The following is a 19132-nucleotide window of genomic DNA, read 5'->3' on the forward strand; positions in this document are numbered from 1 at the left end:
ATAGAGGTAAAAATTCTTAAAGTTGCGATAACAAGCTGTGATAGCCTAGTGGTTAGTACGTCCGCCTTCTAATCGGAGGTCGGGGGTTCGATCCCGGGCACGCACCTCTAACTTTTCGGAGTTATGTGCGTTTTAAGTAATTAAATATCACTTGTTTTAACGGTGAAGGAAAAACATCGTGAGGAAACCTGCATGCCTGAGAGTTCTCCATAAAGTTCTCAAAGGTGAAGTCTATTAATCCGCACATGGCTAGCGTGGTAGACTATGGCCAAAACTGTCTAACTCTGAGAGGAGACCCGTGCTCTGTAGTGAGCCGGCGATGTCATTCTTAAAGTGCAGGAGAAAAAGTTTAGTGAGGACTTATTGAGGTTTAGTGAGTCGCAACCATGATCGAACAATCCAGGCATCGCCTCACCAGAGCGACACGACATAAGTACTAATGTAAACTACCCAGCAGAAAATATTGTACATTAACCTTTAGAAAGAGATTTCGTAGAGCGTTGTCTCTGTCGTTGAGACCGACAAAACGTCACATGAGTATGAGTGACAAAGAAAACGCTCTACAAAGCCGAAATTTCATTCTAAAGGTCAATGTACAATATTTCTTGTCGGCTACGGTACACGTTGTCATATAAAATGTAAGGTCTTGTTCACATTAAGTCGGACTGACAGTTTTGTAAGTTAGACGATTAGCCTAGTGGTTCAGACGTTGGTCCCCTGATCGGGAGGTCACCTCTAACTTTTAAAAGAATATTTAGGGCATTCAATAAACCTAAAACGGTTCTAGGTTAGTTGAAATAATATCCGTAGTTATATGATGTCCATAAATAGATCAACAGCGATATCTTAGTCACCCGAAATCTTAGAATAATATGATATCTCATTATCAGCATGACTCAATGAAACCAGGTACTTTTAAAAACGGATCCAGTCAGTGAAATCAATTGTTAAAGACTTTCATGTTGCACTTGAACTTGAACGAATCAATTTATTTGAACAACTAAAACTTCAACAAAAAGTTATACCGTTACTAACAGTTACGTGTACTTTAATGACGTCTTTGACATTCTAATAAGCTAAAGTCTCTTTCATTCAATTAAACGATTTTTTTCAACGTAAGGCTGAGAGGAGGCTTCAAATCACCCAACCCGACCTTAGCGATATTTGCGTTTTAGATATTATTCTGTGGTTTTAGTGCGACAAACAAAGAGATACGTTTTATCGCTCAGTGTAACTCAGTGGTGCAGTCACTCCGCCTCTCCGCTTCGCAGTGGACACAGTAACACCCCGCTAAAGGTGATATCAGATGGTTCATTTTTCTGTATTTCATTCAGCATCCTTCATTCAAAATGGAACGTCTGGACTCTGGACACAAAATGAATTAAAAATTAACGTAGAATGAAACGAAATTAATCAAACCCTCGAGTGAACATTCGTGCTCAAATGAACACTCTAGTATCACTCCAAACTTCTCCGCAATCACTGAAGCCAAGCGGAGCGGAGCGGAGATATGTCCCGCAGATCAATCAGATTATTGACAGATGACGGTCGTGTTAATATTATTACGTTCTCAATGTATTTTCTGATTGGTCTGCTCCGCTCCGCTTCAGTTGTCAGTCACTTTAAAAACATGTAAACAACAAATAATACACATACACACACACGCACCCACGCAAACACACACACATACACACTCGCATACATGCACACCACTATCACTTGTAATAGACACCGGTATAACATGTCCGACCTTAGCGCACCAAATTGTAATAACATTTATTTAAGTTTGTAGGACTGGAGAAGGCAACCCACTGTAATACAGTATTCACTAGTCCAGGGGTTGTCACGCGGCCCATTCATACGTCCTTAGTAACAGATGACTATAACGTAACATTGTAAAGGGGATATATTGTTAAAATTTAGCCTTTTTTTTTACTTTAATTATCAGGAAAATTTCAGGAGGCAGACAACAATGCGGTGCGGCAAAACAGACTGGTGGAACATTTGAGGAACGAGTCCAATGCGATGAAGACTGAAGTCGAGAATAGGGGGAATGCCATTAAAAACCTTAACGACAAAGTAAGTCATAACCACGGTAATTAACATTACCGTGTCATAACTCAACGTGTAATTTAATAATATGTAATTGATCGGTCATTTCAAAAACCACATAAGTCTGAGTATTCAGTACTGAGTTAACATAAATATCACCAATTTCGTCACTGGCAGTAAGCGAGACCGTGGCCGAGTGGTCAAGGCATCGGGCGCGAACCGAGAAGATGCAGTTTCGATTCCTGCCGGTTACGCAATTTTTGATATGTATTTAAAATTATTTATCAAAAATTCTATTCTAAACCTTTTAGCTCTCAAAAGCGGAGAAAACCCTGGAGCGTCGCGACCGCCAACTCCGTGAAATGGGACATAAATTGGACCTAGCACAACAGGAGCGAGATACGGCCTCGACCAAAGCCAGTCAGTTGAGGGAGCAACTTGACTTCACCAACGCAGAATTAGACAAGACTAAGCATAATCTTGTAACTACTAGCAAGGAATTGAAGGTGAGGTTTTTTTGTAGTTTGTTAATACCAAATCAGAGCGGAAGATCAGTCAATAGTTATAGCCTATAGGTACATTTAGGCTATTACGAACGTGCGAACTGGGTCGTTAATCGTTTTTATTAGATAGGTACTAGCAGCTGATGCCCTCGACTACGTCCGCGTGGAATTAGGTTTTTTAAAAATCCCATGGGAACTCTTTGATTTCCCGGGTTCCAGTTCCATAAGGCCTATAAGTGCCAGCGAGATGTCTGATAAAACCGGCCAAGTGCGAATCAGACTCGTGCACTGAGGGTTCCGTAATACAATCGTATTTTATCGACATTTTGCAACGATAAATCAAAAACTACTTACTAGATCTCGTTCAAACCAATTTTCGGTGGAAGTTTGCATAAATCATAGAAATATTTTTTTTAGTTTTATCACTCTCTTACTTTAGAAGTTACAGGGGATGGCACAGCTTGTCAGAATCATGACCAGTATCAGATCACATACAGTAGGTTTTATATGAGATCTAATTAGTACCTAAACTTCTCAGAACATTTCACGAGGAAGGCTCATAATTATTTTAATATAACACATTCATACATATTTGTCTATGCCATAGGTAGGCTCCAGCCGGGGCAGGTGTATTAGTTTAGTACCTAGTTTATAAAAATCTTTACGGTAGGCAGTGCTTTTATGTATGTATGGAGTGCACGCCAATGTGACCCCATAAGTAATAATCATTAACTTAACAGTCCAAAATACCTAAGTTCGTCTCATAATAAACTGCAATGTCATATCAAGGTTATCGCGATTCTTCTTAATAAACTGCATTGTAAAGGCGATCGCATACAATGAATCCACAAAAGTCGCAAAAGCCGCAAGAGCCGCTTGCGTTTTTTCAGTACTTCAAGTGTAAATGACATCAGCAGAACGAGTCGCACGCATCGGATGCGTCGATGAAATGGGGATGATAACAGTATAGAGGTCTCGAACTGCCGGATTGCAGCTATCGCCAAGGGCCTCATCCGAGTGAACTAGAGTGAGGGAACTCTCAGTTTAGTCCTGAATCGACGATATGTCAAATATTAGGTTATGAGTGACGAGAAATCTAAGAAAAATAAGCGATTCATATGTTACCTAGCGTCAAATGTAGGAATATTTGACACCTGCCAGTGAAGTCGAAGCCTTGACGTTTTGTTATATTAAGTTCTCTAACTTTCGTGAACTGTGCCCTTAATGGACAGGAAAAGGACCGAACACTTGAGATCTTGAACTAGCGAATACTCTGCGTGGGCTACCACTAAGAATGTGCCTAATACATTGTTTTAGTGGTCTAAAACCATCTTCGCATTATTGATTTGCTAGTGAAACCAGTTTGGGGCTCATCAGTTGAATATTTTCAGAGTCGACAACGGACAAAGATAAACATTTTTTTGTTTTATATATTAGGACTAGCTTTTGCCCGCGACTATGTCCGCGTGGAATTAGGTTTTTAAAAATCTAATGGGAACTCTCTGATTTTCCGGAATAAAAAGTAGCCTATGTCACTCTCCAGGTCTTTATCTATACTCATGCAAAAAATCACGTCAATCCGTTGCACTGTTGCGGCGTGATCGAAAGACAAACCAACAAACAAACACACTTTCGCATTTATAATAAGGATACTGAGGTACTGATAATAAGTTCAAATAACAGAAAAGTTACACTCGGGCCGCTTCTCAATATTAAAAGTGTCCTGCGCAGCACTTGAGCTCTTGTGATAGTGTGCGAACAACTTTTACTGTCAGATGAGATCATAATCACGTAAAAACCTGCCAACGATAAAAAAGCGGTCGCTTAAATTGCAATGAATTGAATATTCAATACAAAGCAAAACATTTGAAATATCATCGTACCTACTGATAGCCTAGTAGCACAGTTTACGACAGTTAGGAAATCAAAGCGACTAATGTTCCTAGGTAGGTAGGTAGGTTCTCGCTCGGTAGCCTATGAATCGCAAATTTTTCTTTGATTTCATGTCACCCATAGCCTAACATTTAACATATTATCGTCGATTCAGGATCAAACCGAGAGTTACCTCACTCTAGTTCACTCTTCTAAGCTTCCATCCCAGGGAAGGACATAGGCTACTTTTTATCCCGGAAAATCAAAGAGTTCCCACGGGATTTTTAAAAACCTAAATCCACGCGGACGAAGCTGCGGGCATCCCCGTTCGTAGTTTTGAATAAATCATTTGACTTTGACTAACATTTTTGACGTCTCTATAGTGTGTGGACTGTGTGGTCAGTTTAATAGGTTGATGGTGAAAAGTCGCGTTGTGGAGAAGTGGTACATGAGGTATTCCTTACAGAACATGGTCGACGACAGCTATAGACTCCGCAATGAAATTTCTAAGCTGACCAAACAACAAATGCAACAGATGAAGAAGTATCAGATACTCGAGCAGGCCAAGGCTGGCCTGGTGGCTGATCGGTAAGACTTTATACGAGTAAGTACGGAGTAAGAATAAAGAACAAAAAGCTTAGTACGGTATTTGACAACCAGTCAAATCAGTGACTTTTTATCATATTTTAATGTATATAACGGGTACATACGGGGACTGCGGTGCTGCGAGAGATGAAGCTTTCAAGGGCAATAGCGAACTACCCTCTTTCTTGTTTTTTTCGCTGGAACTTCACGAGCTGTCAAGAAAAATACACTAAAAATGTCGGTAAACCGCTAAATTAGCTTAAAATCATCTAAATATATAAAAGGAAAAGAAGAGTGACTGACTGACTGACTGACCGACTGACTGACTGACTGACTGATCTATCAACGCACAGCTCAAACTGCTGGACGGATCGGGTTGAAATTTGGCATGCAGGTAGTTATTATAACGTAGGCATCCGCTAAGAAAGGATTTTTGGAAATTCAACCCCTAAGGGGCTGAAATAGGGGTTTGAAATTTGTGTAGTCCACGCGGATGAAGTCGCGAGCATAAGCTAGTTAGATAATAAATATGTTCTTAGTACCTACTGTATTTTGTGTTAGTTACACACACATACACACTGTATTTTGTGTTAAGTTACACACACACACACATACACACTGTATTTTGTGTTAAGTTACACACACATACACACTGTATTTTGTGTTAAGATAAGCTATTAATTGTCAGAGAGAACCTGCGCCAGCAAGTGAGCGTCATGGAGAGGGAGATAATGTTGTGCAACAAGCAAGCGGAAGCTGACAAGCGTGACATTGAGAACCTCAACAGGGAGAAGGATATCATGACCAAGAACATGCAGAAGATACAGAGTATGTGGATTCACTTCATATTATACTTAGTTTATCATTTTTAGGGTTCCGTACCTCAAAAGTGTGGGCAACACACAAAAGCTGTCATCTGTCACCCGGGAGGGTAGTAGCGACAGCTAGAGCGGCGTCTGAGGGACGCAGCGGGGGGTAAAAGATGGACGATCATATAGAAAAAATTAAGTGAGAGATACTAGTTAGTAACTAGGTGATTAATTAAGCTAGCTATAAACTAAGTGTGTGTTTACAAGTGTACTTGAATATAATTGAATATACCTAATTGACCATTGCAGCAGTGTTTCCTTCTTCGTACTGGAATAATGATGGGTTGTTAATAAAAGGAAAAAAGAAATCCTTATACGATCACTTCATTGTCTGCCTGGCTTTCTGTATGTCTGTCTATCTGTCTGTCCGTTTGTCGTCCGTCGGTCTGTCTGACGGACACACATCTGACATAATAATTCTATGTTCCACCAAAAATTACATAATTTGTCGAAGTTAATAACTTTAGGTTCCTCGAAAGATCATTGCTGCTTAAATGCTATAAACGCTACTTTTTTTTTTTTTTTTTAATAAAACAATATTAGCCATGTTAAATGACTATTATTCCCTTTACCTCTCCAACTAAGCGTCAAGCTTGTGCTAGGACTAGGTACGACAATAGTGCAACGGGCGGGGTTTGAACCGTCGTCGACCTTTCGGTTTTCAGTCCACTCCTTTACCGGATGAGCAATTGAGGCTATATGGTCCATTTTGGGACCAAACACCACACATTTTCTTTTACATACATGCTTTCTTTTCACAAGTCCTTTATAATGATCAGTCACGCCTGGTAGTAAGTGATGATGAAGTCTATGATTGCAGCCGGCTAACCTGTAAGGGGTGGTTCACAATAACACGACAATATTTTTTGTTACCAGACGAGGCTTTAGAAAACCTGCAGTTAATAAACCGGCAGGAGTCGAGGAGGAAGCAACTTGAACACGAGCTGGAGATGAATGCAGCTCAAATCAATAAGCAACGGCTTATGATACGCCAGTATGAGAAGGATAAAGACAGGTAATAAGAGCTTCATTGTAAAGGTCATTGCTCATTAGAAACACGTACGCATCGTACCGGAACGCTAAATCGCTTGGCGGCACAACTTTGCCGGTAGGGTGGTAACTAGCCACGGCTGAAGCCACCAGACCAGAAATCCATACTTAATATTATAAATGCGAAAGTGTGTCTGTCTGTCTGTCTGTCTGCTAGCCTTTCACGGCCCAAACCGATTTTGATGAAATTTGGTACAGATATATCTTGCATCCCGGAGAAGGACATAGGCTACTTTTATCCCGGGAAATCAAAGAGTTACCACGGGATTTTTGAAAACCTAAATCCGCGCTGACGAAATCGCGGGCATCATCTAGTTTGAAATATAAACTTTTTATTTTCCAATTTTTATTTCATCAACATGTTTTCAGCGGGGCGATTGTCTAAAACCTGCATCAATCATTATTACAATCTCAATTGTTCTGATTGGCTGAATTTGTGCGATTCTTGTTGTAACAATGAGCAACAATGCATTGTGGCCAATAGTGAGCGAGCATTAACCAATCAGAGATGATTGCGATCGTGACATTGTAGCTGTCAAACAACCGCGGTAGGGCCACTGGTCTTTATATAAAATATCAATAACCGTAAATGCTTTTGCAGAATGCTGGAAGAGACGATAGCTCTGAATGAGAAAATAGATGAAAGCACAGGTAAATTTAATTACTTAAACGTTTGTAAGACGCTTCATTAAAATATCAAATTTTTAGCCAAAATTCACACTTTGCTGGACATAAGCCTATTTTAAGCGGTCATACAATAGTCAAATACATACCTAGTGTCAATATTAATACATGACCATAATATTATTAAACTCTTCTACAGAGGAAGTTCGCCTACGCACAGCAGATATATTGGACTTGAAGAAGGCACTCCGGGAAGAGTCATTAAAGAGTCGCAAATTTTCCGTCGCCCTCGACGCCACCCGCGCTGAGAGGAATATGCTGCATAAGAACTATACAGAAGCGCTCGATGAAATACAGGATCTGAAGCAGAAGCTAAAGGTTTAGTGAACGCTTCGCAGACATAAAGCTGTCGTTATTGTATTCATGCTTTATAGTATACGCGACAGGTCGAGATGCCAATCGGGGAGGTAACGCCCCGCACACTCGCACAGCCCCAACACTAACCTGGCAGGCGAACACGGCTGACGTGCGGGTATGCACCCCCCCCCCCCCCCCCTCATACTCCGATTGTCATCTGGATCTGTCGCGTACTATAGCTACATATTATCTTCCGCTAAATTCATTAATTTATCATAAACTACTTTAATTTGACTAGGGCAATACTGTTTCCTACCTACTAATTCGCTAAGTAGTGTCTAACCGAACCGATTGACATTTATTTTTAATCCATTGAAGGTTTTCTACGAAAAATATTTTGATATAATAAAGCAGCAATGTAGAACCAATCAATATCAAATGAGTTTGGATGAAATATTGAATGATAGCCACCGGGCTACCATTAAATATTAGACACTGAGTCATAGAGTAAAGTAATATGCACTGAGTTAGAGTTCCACGCCGCGCCGCGCTGGAAGACTACTGATCTCTGATTTTTGATAATAGGTAAGGCTATTCAGCTTACAAGTTACATAATAATAATTAATTATTATCAAACTATTCAGATGTTAGCATATCAAATCGAGCAGCTGAAAGAAGATATAAGCGGCAAAGAGACCGGACTCAAATTCTGTGAAAGCACACTTGCAAAATGCAACAAGAAAAACGAACAACTGCGCACTGAAATCCAGGCTGGCTTGTTGAAGCTGTCAGAAGCAAAGGCTGAAATCACCGCCCTAAGGCAGGAGGAAGCTAGGCTCAACAGAATCATACAAGTGAGGTTTCTAGATCCTTCCGCATACATACAACTATACACAATAGTGAATATAAACTGACGAGGCCTGTTATCTAAATCAGCTTGTACTGTCCCACGGCTAGGCAAAGGCCTCCTCCGATCCTTCCACTATTTTCTATTCCGTGCCTCTTCAGGGCACGTAACTATAAACTTATCTAATTTATCACGCCAACGTTCGCCTCGGCCTACCACCTCGGAGTCCAGAAAGAAGCAGATTTTGCCCATACGGCCTGTTATGGGACCTCTAAATCCGATCACCCATCCCTTTTCCGACTTTGGTTAAAGTTTTCTTTCTTAATGGAATTGACTGTGTCGCTGGCAATATGACTCTCACATTTTATTGGTCCAGTTTTAATTTGGAATTACTAATCTACTTAGAATAAGTAAATAAGTTCAGAATTAAGAAAACTTTTTAATAGGTTCACATTCGATCGTAGTGCTAGTAGTTCATCAATCATTTAATAGATAAACTACCTTATGCTCGCGTCTTAGTCCACGTGGACTAGGTACACAAATTTCAAACCCCTATTTCACCCCTTAGGGATAAAATTTTCAAAAATCCTTTCTTAGCGGATGTCTCCGTCTAAATAGCTATCTGCATGCCAAACTTCAGTCCGATCCGTCCAGTAGTTTGAGCTGTGCGTTGCTAGATCAGTTAGTCAATTAGTCAGTCCTTTTTCCTTTTATATACCTATTTAGATATTGTCTTAACTATTGACAGGAAGGAGACACCGCAAAAGCCAAACTAGTGAAGGAATTGGAAGGTCTCATCAACGAGAGAGATGTTGTTGGAGCTCAATTAGTGCGAAGGAACGATGAGATTTCATTGCTGTATGAGAAGATACGGATTCTGGAAGTCACTTTACATCGTGGTACGTATACATATTCACTTGATATATTATTATTAAACTGAAAAAACTTTTGCTCTCATATTCAAGAAGAAAAGTCTTAGTTTAAAAGTAAAAGTTTTAGATTTTCTTTTCACGAGACTCTCCCTCAGCATATAAAACAACTCCTGGAAATGGATCAAGATTCAAGAAGCCAAGGTTGAATTTGAAATTTTATATGCTGTTCTCTATAATTTAATCAATTTTTAGGATTCTGTACCTCAAAAAAAAAAAGGAACCTGTACAGAATCACTTCGTTGTCTGTCTGTCTGTCGTGTCTATCAAGACCCGTCTGCGGTATCAAAACCTATAGGATACCTATTACCTACTTTCCGTTGACCTAGAACCATGAAATTTGGCAAGTCGCAATGTATTGTAGCACAAGTAATATATTTATTTGTACGAAGGTACGGAATCCTTCGTGTGCGAGGCCGACTCGCACTTGACCGGTTTTTTACAGGAGAACGCCAGTATGAACAGCGGGTAGAAGATATCCGTTTATTAAGACTGGAGATACTCCGCCTGCGCAAAGAGAAGAACTTGCTGTCAAAGGGAATTGAAAATATGACTGATTTGAGATTGGAGGTGGGTTTAAAAAATATATCTGTGACGATCGCAATCACTTCTGATAGGATTACACTGGCTCACTATTTGGCTGGAATGTACCATTGGAGCAAAAATTCCATGAACAGCCTTTATCATTGGGATAACCCACAGACCACCACCTATAGACGCCTAATAGCCGAACACCCCCGATCGCCAAGCTTAGGCAGTTGCTTAGCATAAAAGTTAGCTCACGCCCGTTCGGTACCCTCATTCCGCACATTGTCATGATTACGTGACTTTTCATATCGCATTATGATTATAGTAAACTAGCTAATGCCCGCGACTTCGTTCGCGTGGAATTAAGTTATTAAAAATCCCGTGGGAACTCTTTGATTTTCCGGGATAAAACGTAGACTATGTCCTTCCCCGGGATGCAAGCTATCTATGTACCAAATTTCGTCAAAATCGGTTAAACGGATGTGCCGTGAAAAGCTAGCAGACAGACAGACACACTTTCGCATTTATAATATTAGTATGGATTAAGTTTTTGGTTGCTTGTATATCATGAACTTCCGCAGAGTAACGCCTGCTTCTATACAGCATCGGCGCGGCGGTTTAGCTGCGGTAGTAGTGACGTTGAAGATGTTTTTGACTTTTCTAGCGTTAGCTGTAGTAAAACCGATCGTGATAAAGGTATGATTCCGAACCACGCTGCACGCAGCAGTGCTGCCGCAACAGTGCTGTCACCAGCTGTCACAGTGCTGTCGCGGCACTACTGGTCCCCATACAATCTCTATAAGCTTATATGAGATTACATTCCGAGCTAGGCAGCAATGTTCCGCTACATTGCTGCCGCGACATTGCTGCCTAGTTTGGAATAGTAGTGCCGCGACAGCACTGTGACAGCTGGTGACAGCACTGCTGCGTGCAGCGTGGTTCGGAATCATACCTTAATAATGAATCGGTAAATAGTCAAGGATGTCATGGTGACAATAATATTAAGTAATGAATGGTGTCATTGTCGGGTGTTAAACCGTAAACGTGAAATGTGAACTGGGCCACGATTGACTGCGCGTGCGCCGCCTTTACGGTAATCTGAGGCGCGTGATATTATCACAACGTTGAAAACTGTGATATTACTAAAGCCTGCTTGTTCCCTACTACTCACACCTGCCGCAAGGGCAGTTTGTCCCTAAATCCATACTAATATTATAAATGCGAAAGTGTGTCTGTCTGTCTGTTTGTCTATCTGTCTGTCTGTCTGCTAGCTTTTCACGGCCCAACCGTTCAACCGATTTTGATGAAATTAGGTACAGAGTTAGCTTATATCCCAGGGAAGGACATATAGGTTACTTTTTATTCCGGAAAATCAAAGAGTTCCCACGGGATTTTTAAAAGCCTAATTCCACGCGGACGAAGTCGTGGGCATCAGCTAGTTACTTACTAAAAATTCTAAATTGCCCCTTCAAAAATGGTGGCGTTAATCATTCGCACCACGGTCAATTTCCGTATAGTACACGGCAGAAAGTAATGTACATCGACCTTTAGAAAGAGGTAGCGGTTTTGTAGAGCATTGTCTCTGTCGTTGAGATCGACAAAACGTCACATAGGCATGAGTGACAGAGGCAACGCTCTACAAAGCTGAAGTTGTGAAGGCAAGTTATAGGTAACAGGATAACCGCGTGACATCCTAGTGGCTAAGACGTCGGCCTTCTAGTCGGGAAGTCCGGATTTGGTACTACCCGTATTACAGAGTAATGATCGACATGATTGCCAGGTGTTCAACTTGGAGCGTGAGCTGGGGCGGGAGAGGCTGCGCGTGCGTGCGCTCGAGCAGGCTCTGGAGACGCCCCTCAATGTGCACCGCTGGAGGAAGCTGCAGGGGACCGATCCTGAGAGCGTCACTCTTACGCAGAAGTTGCGCTTGACGCAAAAGTTAGTGGTCATTTTTTTTTTTTTTAGGTTTTTATATCTTACTAGACAGTACATAGATGATATTGATGTCCACGTCTAAGAACGGTTACGACGATTACGCGCTGCACTTCCGTCATCCGAGTTCTATCCATCCTCCGTGAGAATACCAGCGATCATCTACGACATATTATCAGCGTCTGGCTGAGTTTAACATGACTTCTCTTCGAAATAGGCGCGAAATACTTGACTTGTGCTTTCTACATAAAATATTACGAAATAAAGTTAAATGTAGTAACCTTCTCAATCGAATATCCTTATCTGTTCCACATAGACACTCCCGTAGTTTTAAATCCCCAAAAATCTTCCATATACGTTTCACCAAATCTCATCTAGGAAATCAAGCTCCAATTATGCGTATATGTGCAAAATTTAACGAAATATCAAAAAAGATACCTGGCATCGATATATTTCATGACTCAGCTACTGCATTCAAAAAAAAGCTCTTATCATTTTACGGTGGGTTCATCTCCTAAGTAATTTAGTTATTTTTTTAGTTAAGTAGTTAGTTAAGTTCTTTTTTATTTGTCTAGATATTTTGCAAATGCTGTGTACACATTTTATAGATACACTAGCTGACCCTGCGAACTTCGTTCCGCCTAACAGTCGATTCAAATTTTTTAATTTTTTTTTAATCCTACTTTGCAGCATCAGGATTGAGGAGTTAGGATCCGAAGTTCAATGATGTAGCCTATGCTTGGTACCTAAAATAATTTTGCATCATCCGCAGTTCCTGAAACATTATAGTTTAGGAGTGCTGTACCCTACATCATCAGGGTTGAGGAGTTGAGACTTGAAGTCTGAGAATAACGTCGTTGCTTGGTACCTACAACATGAATTCACTATGAACACTTCCTGAATCTCGATAACTCAGGCGGGCAGTAACCCTGCAGCATCAGGATTAAGGAGTTGAATCCAGAATTTTTTATGTGACCACCACGAAAACTTTTTTGTTGATTTAAAAAAAATATTTGCAAATCGGTCCAGAAACCTCGAAAAAATCGATGTAAAAAAAAGAACCACCTCCTTTTTGACAGTCGGTTAAAAACCGATGACCTTGAAATATTTATTTAAAATATCCCCTTTCTAACAAAAAAAGAATGAATGAATTCGGACTACGCGTTAATGAATTACAACTCAGTATATATTTTAACTTTCATCCCCTCTCCTACGGGAACCATGCTAAATTTCGGGATAAAAAGTATCCTATATTCTTCCTCATAGTATGACCTCAAATCGTACCAAGTTTCATTGGAATCCATTCAGTAGTTTCAGCGTGATGCGCGACAGACCAAAATGAAAAAAATTACAGTTTTGGGTACAGTATCGATTATAGAGTGCCCTCGAAAAAAAATTTTCAAAATATCTTCAATGTACAGAATTTGACCTGTTACAGTTTTATTATATATATATATAAATATATAAATATATATATATATATATATATATATATATATATATATATAAGTATATATTGATTTATCAGCCTGTGTTTGTTTATGAGTGTCGTAGTTTGCATTAAATTAATGTATTGTGTGTGTTCCTAATAAATAATAATAATAATAATAATAATATTATGTCATTATATTAAGCTCCCTGGATACAAAACAAAAAGGAACGTAAGTATTTTCACGGACTCGGATCGGATGCAGTGCGTAATTCTGAATAACTACTTACGAAAATGATTGAGGAATTATTCTGTTGAACAGATGGGCCGTGAAAGGCTAGCAGACAGGCAGACAGGCAGACAGACAGACAGATACACTTTCGCATTTATTATATTAAGTATGGAAGTATGGATTTAATTCTAAGTTTCCATAGTAGGTACTACTGAGGGCAAATCGTTCTACCACACGCTGTTTCTCGATCGACCTAGATATCACCTTGATAGACAGTGCAATGGACTGATGCGCTGGTCCTAACGTAAATTAGGTGCTCGAGGTAAAAATAATGTACATTGTTATAAACCGGTTCGCGTGGGAAACTGGAAAAGTTAATCTATTATCTAACCTATAATATTATTTTATGAACTACAAATATTAAACGCTAGAAGTTGTTGTGTATAATAAATTTAATTATTGTTTTATACCATCCATTCGTTCAAGTTTTATTGAACTACGGACATTCTAATTGCAGGCAAAGAATAAATAGCTATATTTAATACTTTGTTGATTCCGTACTATTCTGTAAGATTTGATAAAGTTTTAAAAGTGAGGGTCCATTTTTATGACAATTTCTTAATAAATTTCAGTACCTACTGTTCCATAAAATTTGATTTCCTAGTAAGTAGTTTCAACTTTCAATACATACTGGTGGCCGGTGGATCGATTGTTTCAATCGATTGTCGAGTATTGTTCTATAAAATCGAAATTGTTTTTTGTGAGTAAGTATATTTTGTCCTATTATACAATTTCAGGAAAGTTCTTGCACAGAGCGAGATGTTGGTTTTGAAGGACCGTGAGCTGAAAGAAACTAAAAATTTGTACGGTGCCGTCAAGGATATGCTGGCTCTACAACCGAGCCCGGAGATTCAAGTAAGTACCTACTTAGTACCTTTTTTGTTAAGGGGATAATTTAAGATACCCGATGTCCTGGTTTTAAGTAATTAAATACCACTTGCTTTCACGGTGAATGATAACATCGCCTAAAAGTTCACCATAATGTTCAATAAGGTGTGTGAAGTCTGCCAACCCACACTTGGCCAGCGTGGTAGACTATGGCCAAAGCCCTTCTCACTCTGAGAGGAGACCAATGCTCTCTCGTGAGCCGGCGATGGGTTGATCATGATGATGATGATGATGATGACGATGATGTCCTAGGAAAGGATTTTTACGTACAAAAACCCCCTCGGTGGCTATCCTCAGCGCATATTGGGGGGCTCCAAGATCTCTTTAGGATAACCGACAAACTCGAAGTTTCAAAGTTGAAGTGGCAATAAGGTGATATTAAAATTGTGGTAAAAGTACCTATCAACATCTCAACAGTTAGGTATAAGAAGCAAATCGAAATTCTTTGCCTTAATAATATAACAATCTTAGGTATTTACTTTTGTTAAGTGGGGTAAACATAATATCCGTGAAAAAAAATCATATTCCTTACTTTTGTCTTCTAATAAAAACTCATTCAAGTATTTTTTTCCAGCAAACACTAAATAGAACGCAGAGGGCTCTCGCACAAAGAACGGTCAAAATGAAATGTCTCATTGCAGGTAAGACAAAACATCTATCTAATGCGTACAAAAAATGAGTTCCCACTCGTCATTTTAACTTTGTGACAAAAGTCATGTCAAAAGTACGATTCTAGTCCTTATTTGAAAGATTGACCGTACTTTTGACCAGTTGACCCATAGAGTTAAAATACCTACCTACTTGTTGCTATCAGAATCAGTACCATTATTTATTTATCATTTCTAGAGCTAAGCATGCGCGAGCGTCAGGTGACGGACCTACGCTTGGAACTCGAACGAGTGAACGGCGAGCTCGCGACCTCTAAGCAGAAATATTTCGAGATGAAACGCGCGCTCGACGCTGAAGAGGCCAGGCGTTTGCGTGTACCAACTCCGGTCACGCCCGAAAACAAGTTATAGGAGACAATCAGCAGCACACATGATACGTCGGCCCCATCGGACGAGATGTAGAAATGATGAAATTTTACAATGTTTGCTGCGAAAAAGTTTAGCATTATTTTTAGACTTTTCTACTTTACTTTAAAGAATGTATACCTACTTACTACTAAATAATACGCACGACGTGGACGTGAAGAAGGCGTAGAGCGTATACCTACTAATGTTTCTCTTCCATAAATAAATAATATATTCTAATTAACGACGGGCGATTCAATCGAATAACAATCGAATTATTCGATTGTTGTTATTGTTCCATAGCAATTGAAATGCACAAACAATCGGTTATTTTCGATTGTTCAATTATTATTGTTACTTAGCGCGCGGGTTTGCAAAGAAATAATCCGAAATGCAACTGCGCAATTGATTTAGATTTTCAATTTATTCGTTTCAGACCGTGCGATCCATATTCGTAGACTTTAGTACAATAGGCTACTTGACTCATATCTAATTTCGTCCAATAAATGATTATTTATTATAGTATTTTGCTTAAGACAACGAAATATATCAATAACAATTATTAAAAACGCAGGATGGATATATAAATCCAATTTAAAAAAATACAGTTTTTATTTTTATTTGAAACGCAGAAAACGCTGTCAGCCATGATGTGACGTCATTAAATATGTAAACAAAGAAATGTCATCCCTATGTCACGCGGGGACTAACGTAGTATCCATATATATAAAATTTAAAGTCCTGACTAACTTATATATCAACGCACAGCCTAAACATCTAAACAGCTGGTCCTAGATACATGAAATTTAGTGGGTGTGTTCTTTGTAGGTAAAGAGAAGGTATCCACTAGGAAAAGATTTTTTGAAATTCCACCCCTGAGTGGGTTAATGGGGGTTTGAAATTTATGAAGTCCACGCGGGCGAAGTCACGAGCATATGCTAGTTTTTATATATTTCTAAAAACTCATAGTAAACGTAAAAAAATATCGTTTCCTCTTTATAAATTGAATAAGTTATTAAGTAAGACTTACAACAAAGTGATCTTTGCAAAAATAAATTTGGGTTGAAGTCGTTAGTCATATAGGATCCCTTTAAGCAAGTCTTCGCGTGTTACGTATATTTATTTCACTGGGCACTCTAATCCACAACTTTCCTGTGGTCTTTATCGATGCGTTTTTACATTCTCGGATGATACAATAACGATATTTACTATATTTTTCATGTAAACTAGTATAGAAGTCATGTTTATTAAACTTTGGGAGGTTATGCTGTTGTTTACAAATGGATGACGTCAGAGCACAGATAATCTATAGGCCAAACATGCCCGACAGTGTTTTCAGCTGTCTAAGAAAAATATATTTTTAAATTAAAGTTTTACGGTTTTTAGGGCGCAAAAAATATAGTGTTAATTTTTTTGATCTAATAGGACAAATATTAACCATTTAAGACCAACTTAAAAAAAGTGTCAACTAGCCTACAACCGATTCTCTCATTTCATTCGATTGTTTTTTTGTGAAGACGAATAACTCGACAATCGATTGTTCAATTTTCGCAACAATCGCCCATTGCTAATATTCCAATTAGGGCTTGAATTAATATATAACATTTTCTTAGTTATACTTAAAACAGATACCTACCTGCTCTCTTTAATAATTTTGATAGACGACTTTTTGACTTTTTTAAGGAAATGCCAAAGACTGATTTTTTTAGCAATTACTAATTATAATTGTACCTATTTGAAGTTGTGCAATATTGAGATCTCACAAATAATATTGTTTTTGTTGTCTGTACCTAGTAGATATAGTTTATACCTACTTATTATAATACATATACAAATAATGATGCCAAATATATACCTACAAATATTTGAAAATTTTGTTTTACTGATTAACCGAAATATTTATATACCTAATCTATTTTTCGTATAGTCCGCCTTCTACACCCGCACGTCACTTCGTCTCCGATTGCCATCTCGACCTGTCGCGTACCTACTCTCGCTGAAACGCGTAAGTGCGTAAACGCGGCCCATAGCATTAAGCATAGGTCGCTGTCACCGCAAACTGACAATGAAATGATGATAAAACCGGATTGAGTATTGAAGGTTTGTCTGGTGCTTTAGCACCAGACAAACCGCGTCGCTTATGCGTTTCTCCGAGAAGGTTTCTGCGATTTGTTTATTTTTTAATGCCCGGTTTCTGAACTCGTCAGTAATGTTCTCATTCGCTGTTAATTCAATAAAGTTATGTATAAGATAAACGTCGTTTATCGCGGTCCATGCGTTTCTGAATACAACAAAACCTATGAAACCGATAACCAGTTCATCATTCTGCCACTGGATGGGTCTGTTACTGGAAACGAGTTTGAAATGCATATTATTAATTTATTTCGCCACCAACACTAGTTTTATTAATAATAGTATTTTTTTCTATGCTAAATAAGTGGCTAAACACTGTTTTTGCAAAGTAACGAACAACTTACCATTAAAATAGGTACTTTTTAATCTAAAAATACGCAAACCATGAACTACCTACTGACAGATGAAACGTCAGATAACTTGAACAGAAACTATGGAATAGATAAACGGCGCACATTGGCCAGTTAGAATTTATCTTGCATTGCGTTGTTAAGAAACGCACTGTCTCGAGTTATCGGACTAATAGCGGTATTGAATCGATAAACCGTCGATAAAAGTACTCAGAAACCGGTCATAAGTCAGCAAACGAAAACTAAAGTAGTTACACCATTTATACATCCATATCCATACATACTAATATCATAGATGCAAAAGTGTGTCTGTCTGTTATCTGTTCACCAACTTTTCACAAATTCAACCGCTTGCCGCTGAACTGATCTTGAATTCTTGGCGAAAGGCACGCAGAGGTAGCTTCCATCCTCGAATATGGACATAGGATAATTTTATACCAAATCAAAATAAGTCAAAGATTTCATACGGGATTTTTAGACCTTTAAAGTACAAAATTATAATTTATATTTTGCAATACCACAAACTAAATAATATAATAATACAATCAAAATAATAAATAACCTATTCGGGTACTTATTATTATTTTGTAAAATACGCCAAAAAATTGCTCCTTACTTCGTTAAACGGTCATTACACCAAACTTAATATGTGCTCATAAATTTTATTCAGGCGATACTCTTTTAATAGTATAATTAGTTTTTACTTTTACATTTGGACCCTAGGCAGAGTGAACTAGTAATTAGTGAACCAGTGACGTCAAAGCCTTGAAGTTTTGTTAGATGTTCCCTTACTGTCGTGAACTGTGACCTAGGTTTGAACCTATTTAGTTAAACGTACAAACGATGAAAAAGCGGGCAAAAGCTAGGTACGCAAAATTA

At 38.8% G+C, this 19132-nt stretch overlaps 1 protein-coding gene across 2 annotated transcripts in view; it reads left to right on the forward strand.

The window, feature by feature from the left end:
- Positions 1–17624, forward strand: part of LOC117993408 (cilia- and flagella-associated protein 58-like) — a 43518-nt gene extending 25894 nt beyond the window's left edge. For both annotated transcript variants that reach the window (XM_069506854.1, XM_069506855.1), the window contains 14 exons: positions 1960–2079; positions 2364–2558; positions 4894–5015; positions 5701–5840; positions 6758–6896; positions 7533–7582; positions 7755–7933; positions 8557–8766; positions 9508–9658; positions 10134–10258; positions 11997–12154; positions 14607–14724; positions 15332–15398; positions 15604–17624. In XM_069506854.1, the coding sequence (XP_069362955.1) occupies positions 1960–2079; positions 2364–2558; positions 4894–5015; positions 5701–5840; positions 6758–6896; positions 7533–7582; positions 7755–7933; positions 8557–8766; positions 9508–9658; positions 10134–10258; positions 11997–12154; positions 14607–14724; positions 15332–15398; positions 15604–15776 (1947 nt within the window). In that variant the 3' untranslated portion in view covers positions 15777–17624. The remainder of the gene's footprint in view (positions 1–1959; positions 2080–2363; positions 2559–4893; positions 5016–5700; positions 5841–6757; positions 6897–7532; positions 7583–7754; positions 7934–8556; positions 8767–9507; positions 9659–10133; positions 10259–11996; positions 12155–14606; positions 14725–15331; positions 15399–15603) is intronic.
- The last annotated feature ends 1508 nt before the right edge of the window (positions 17625–19132 follow it).

Source organism: Maniola hyperantus, chromosome 24 (assembly GCF_902806685.2).
Source record: "Maniola hyperantus chromosome 24, iAphHyp1.2, whole genome shotgun sequence".
Taxonomy (NCBI): Eukaryota; Metazoa; Arthropoda; class Insecta; order Lepidoptera; family Nymphalidae; genus Maniola; species Maniola hyperantus.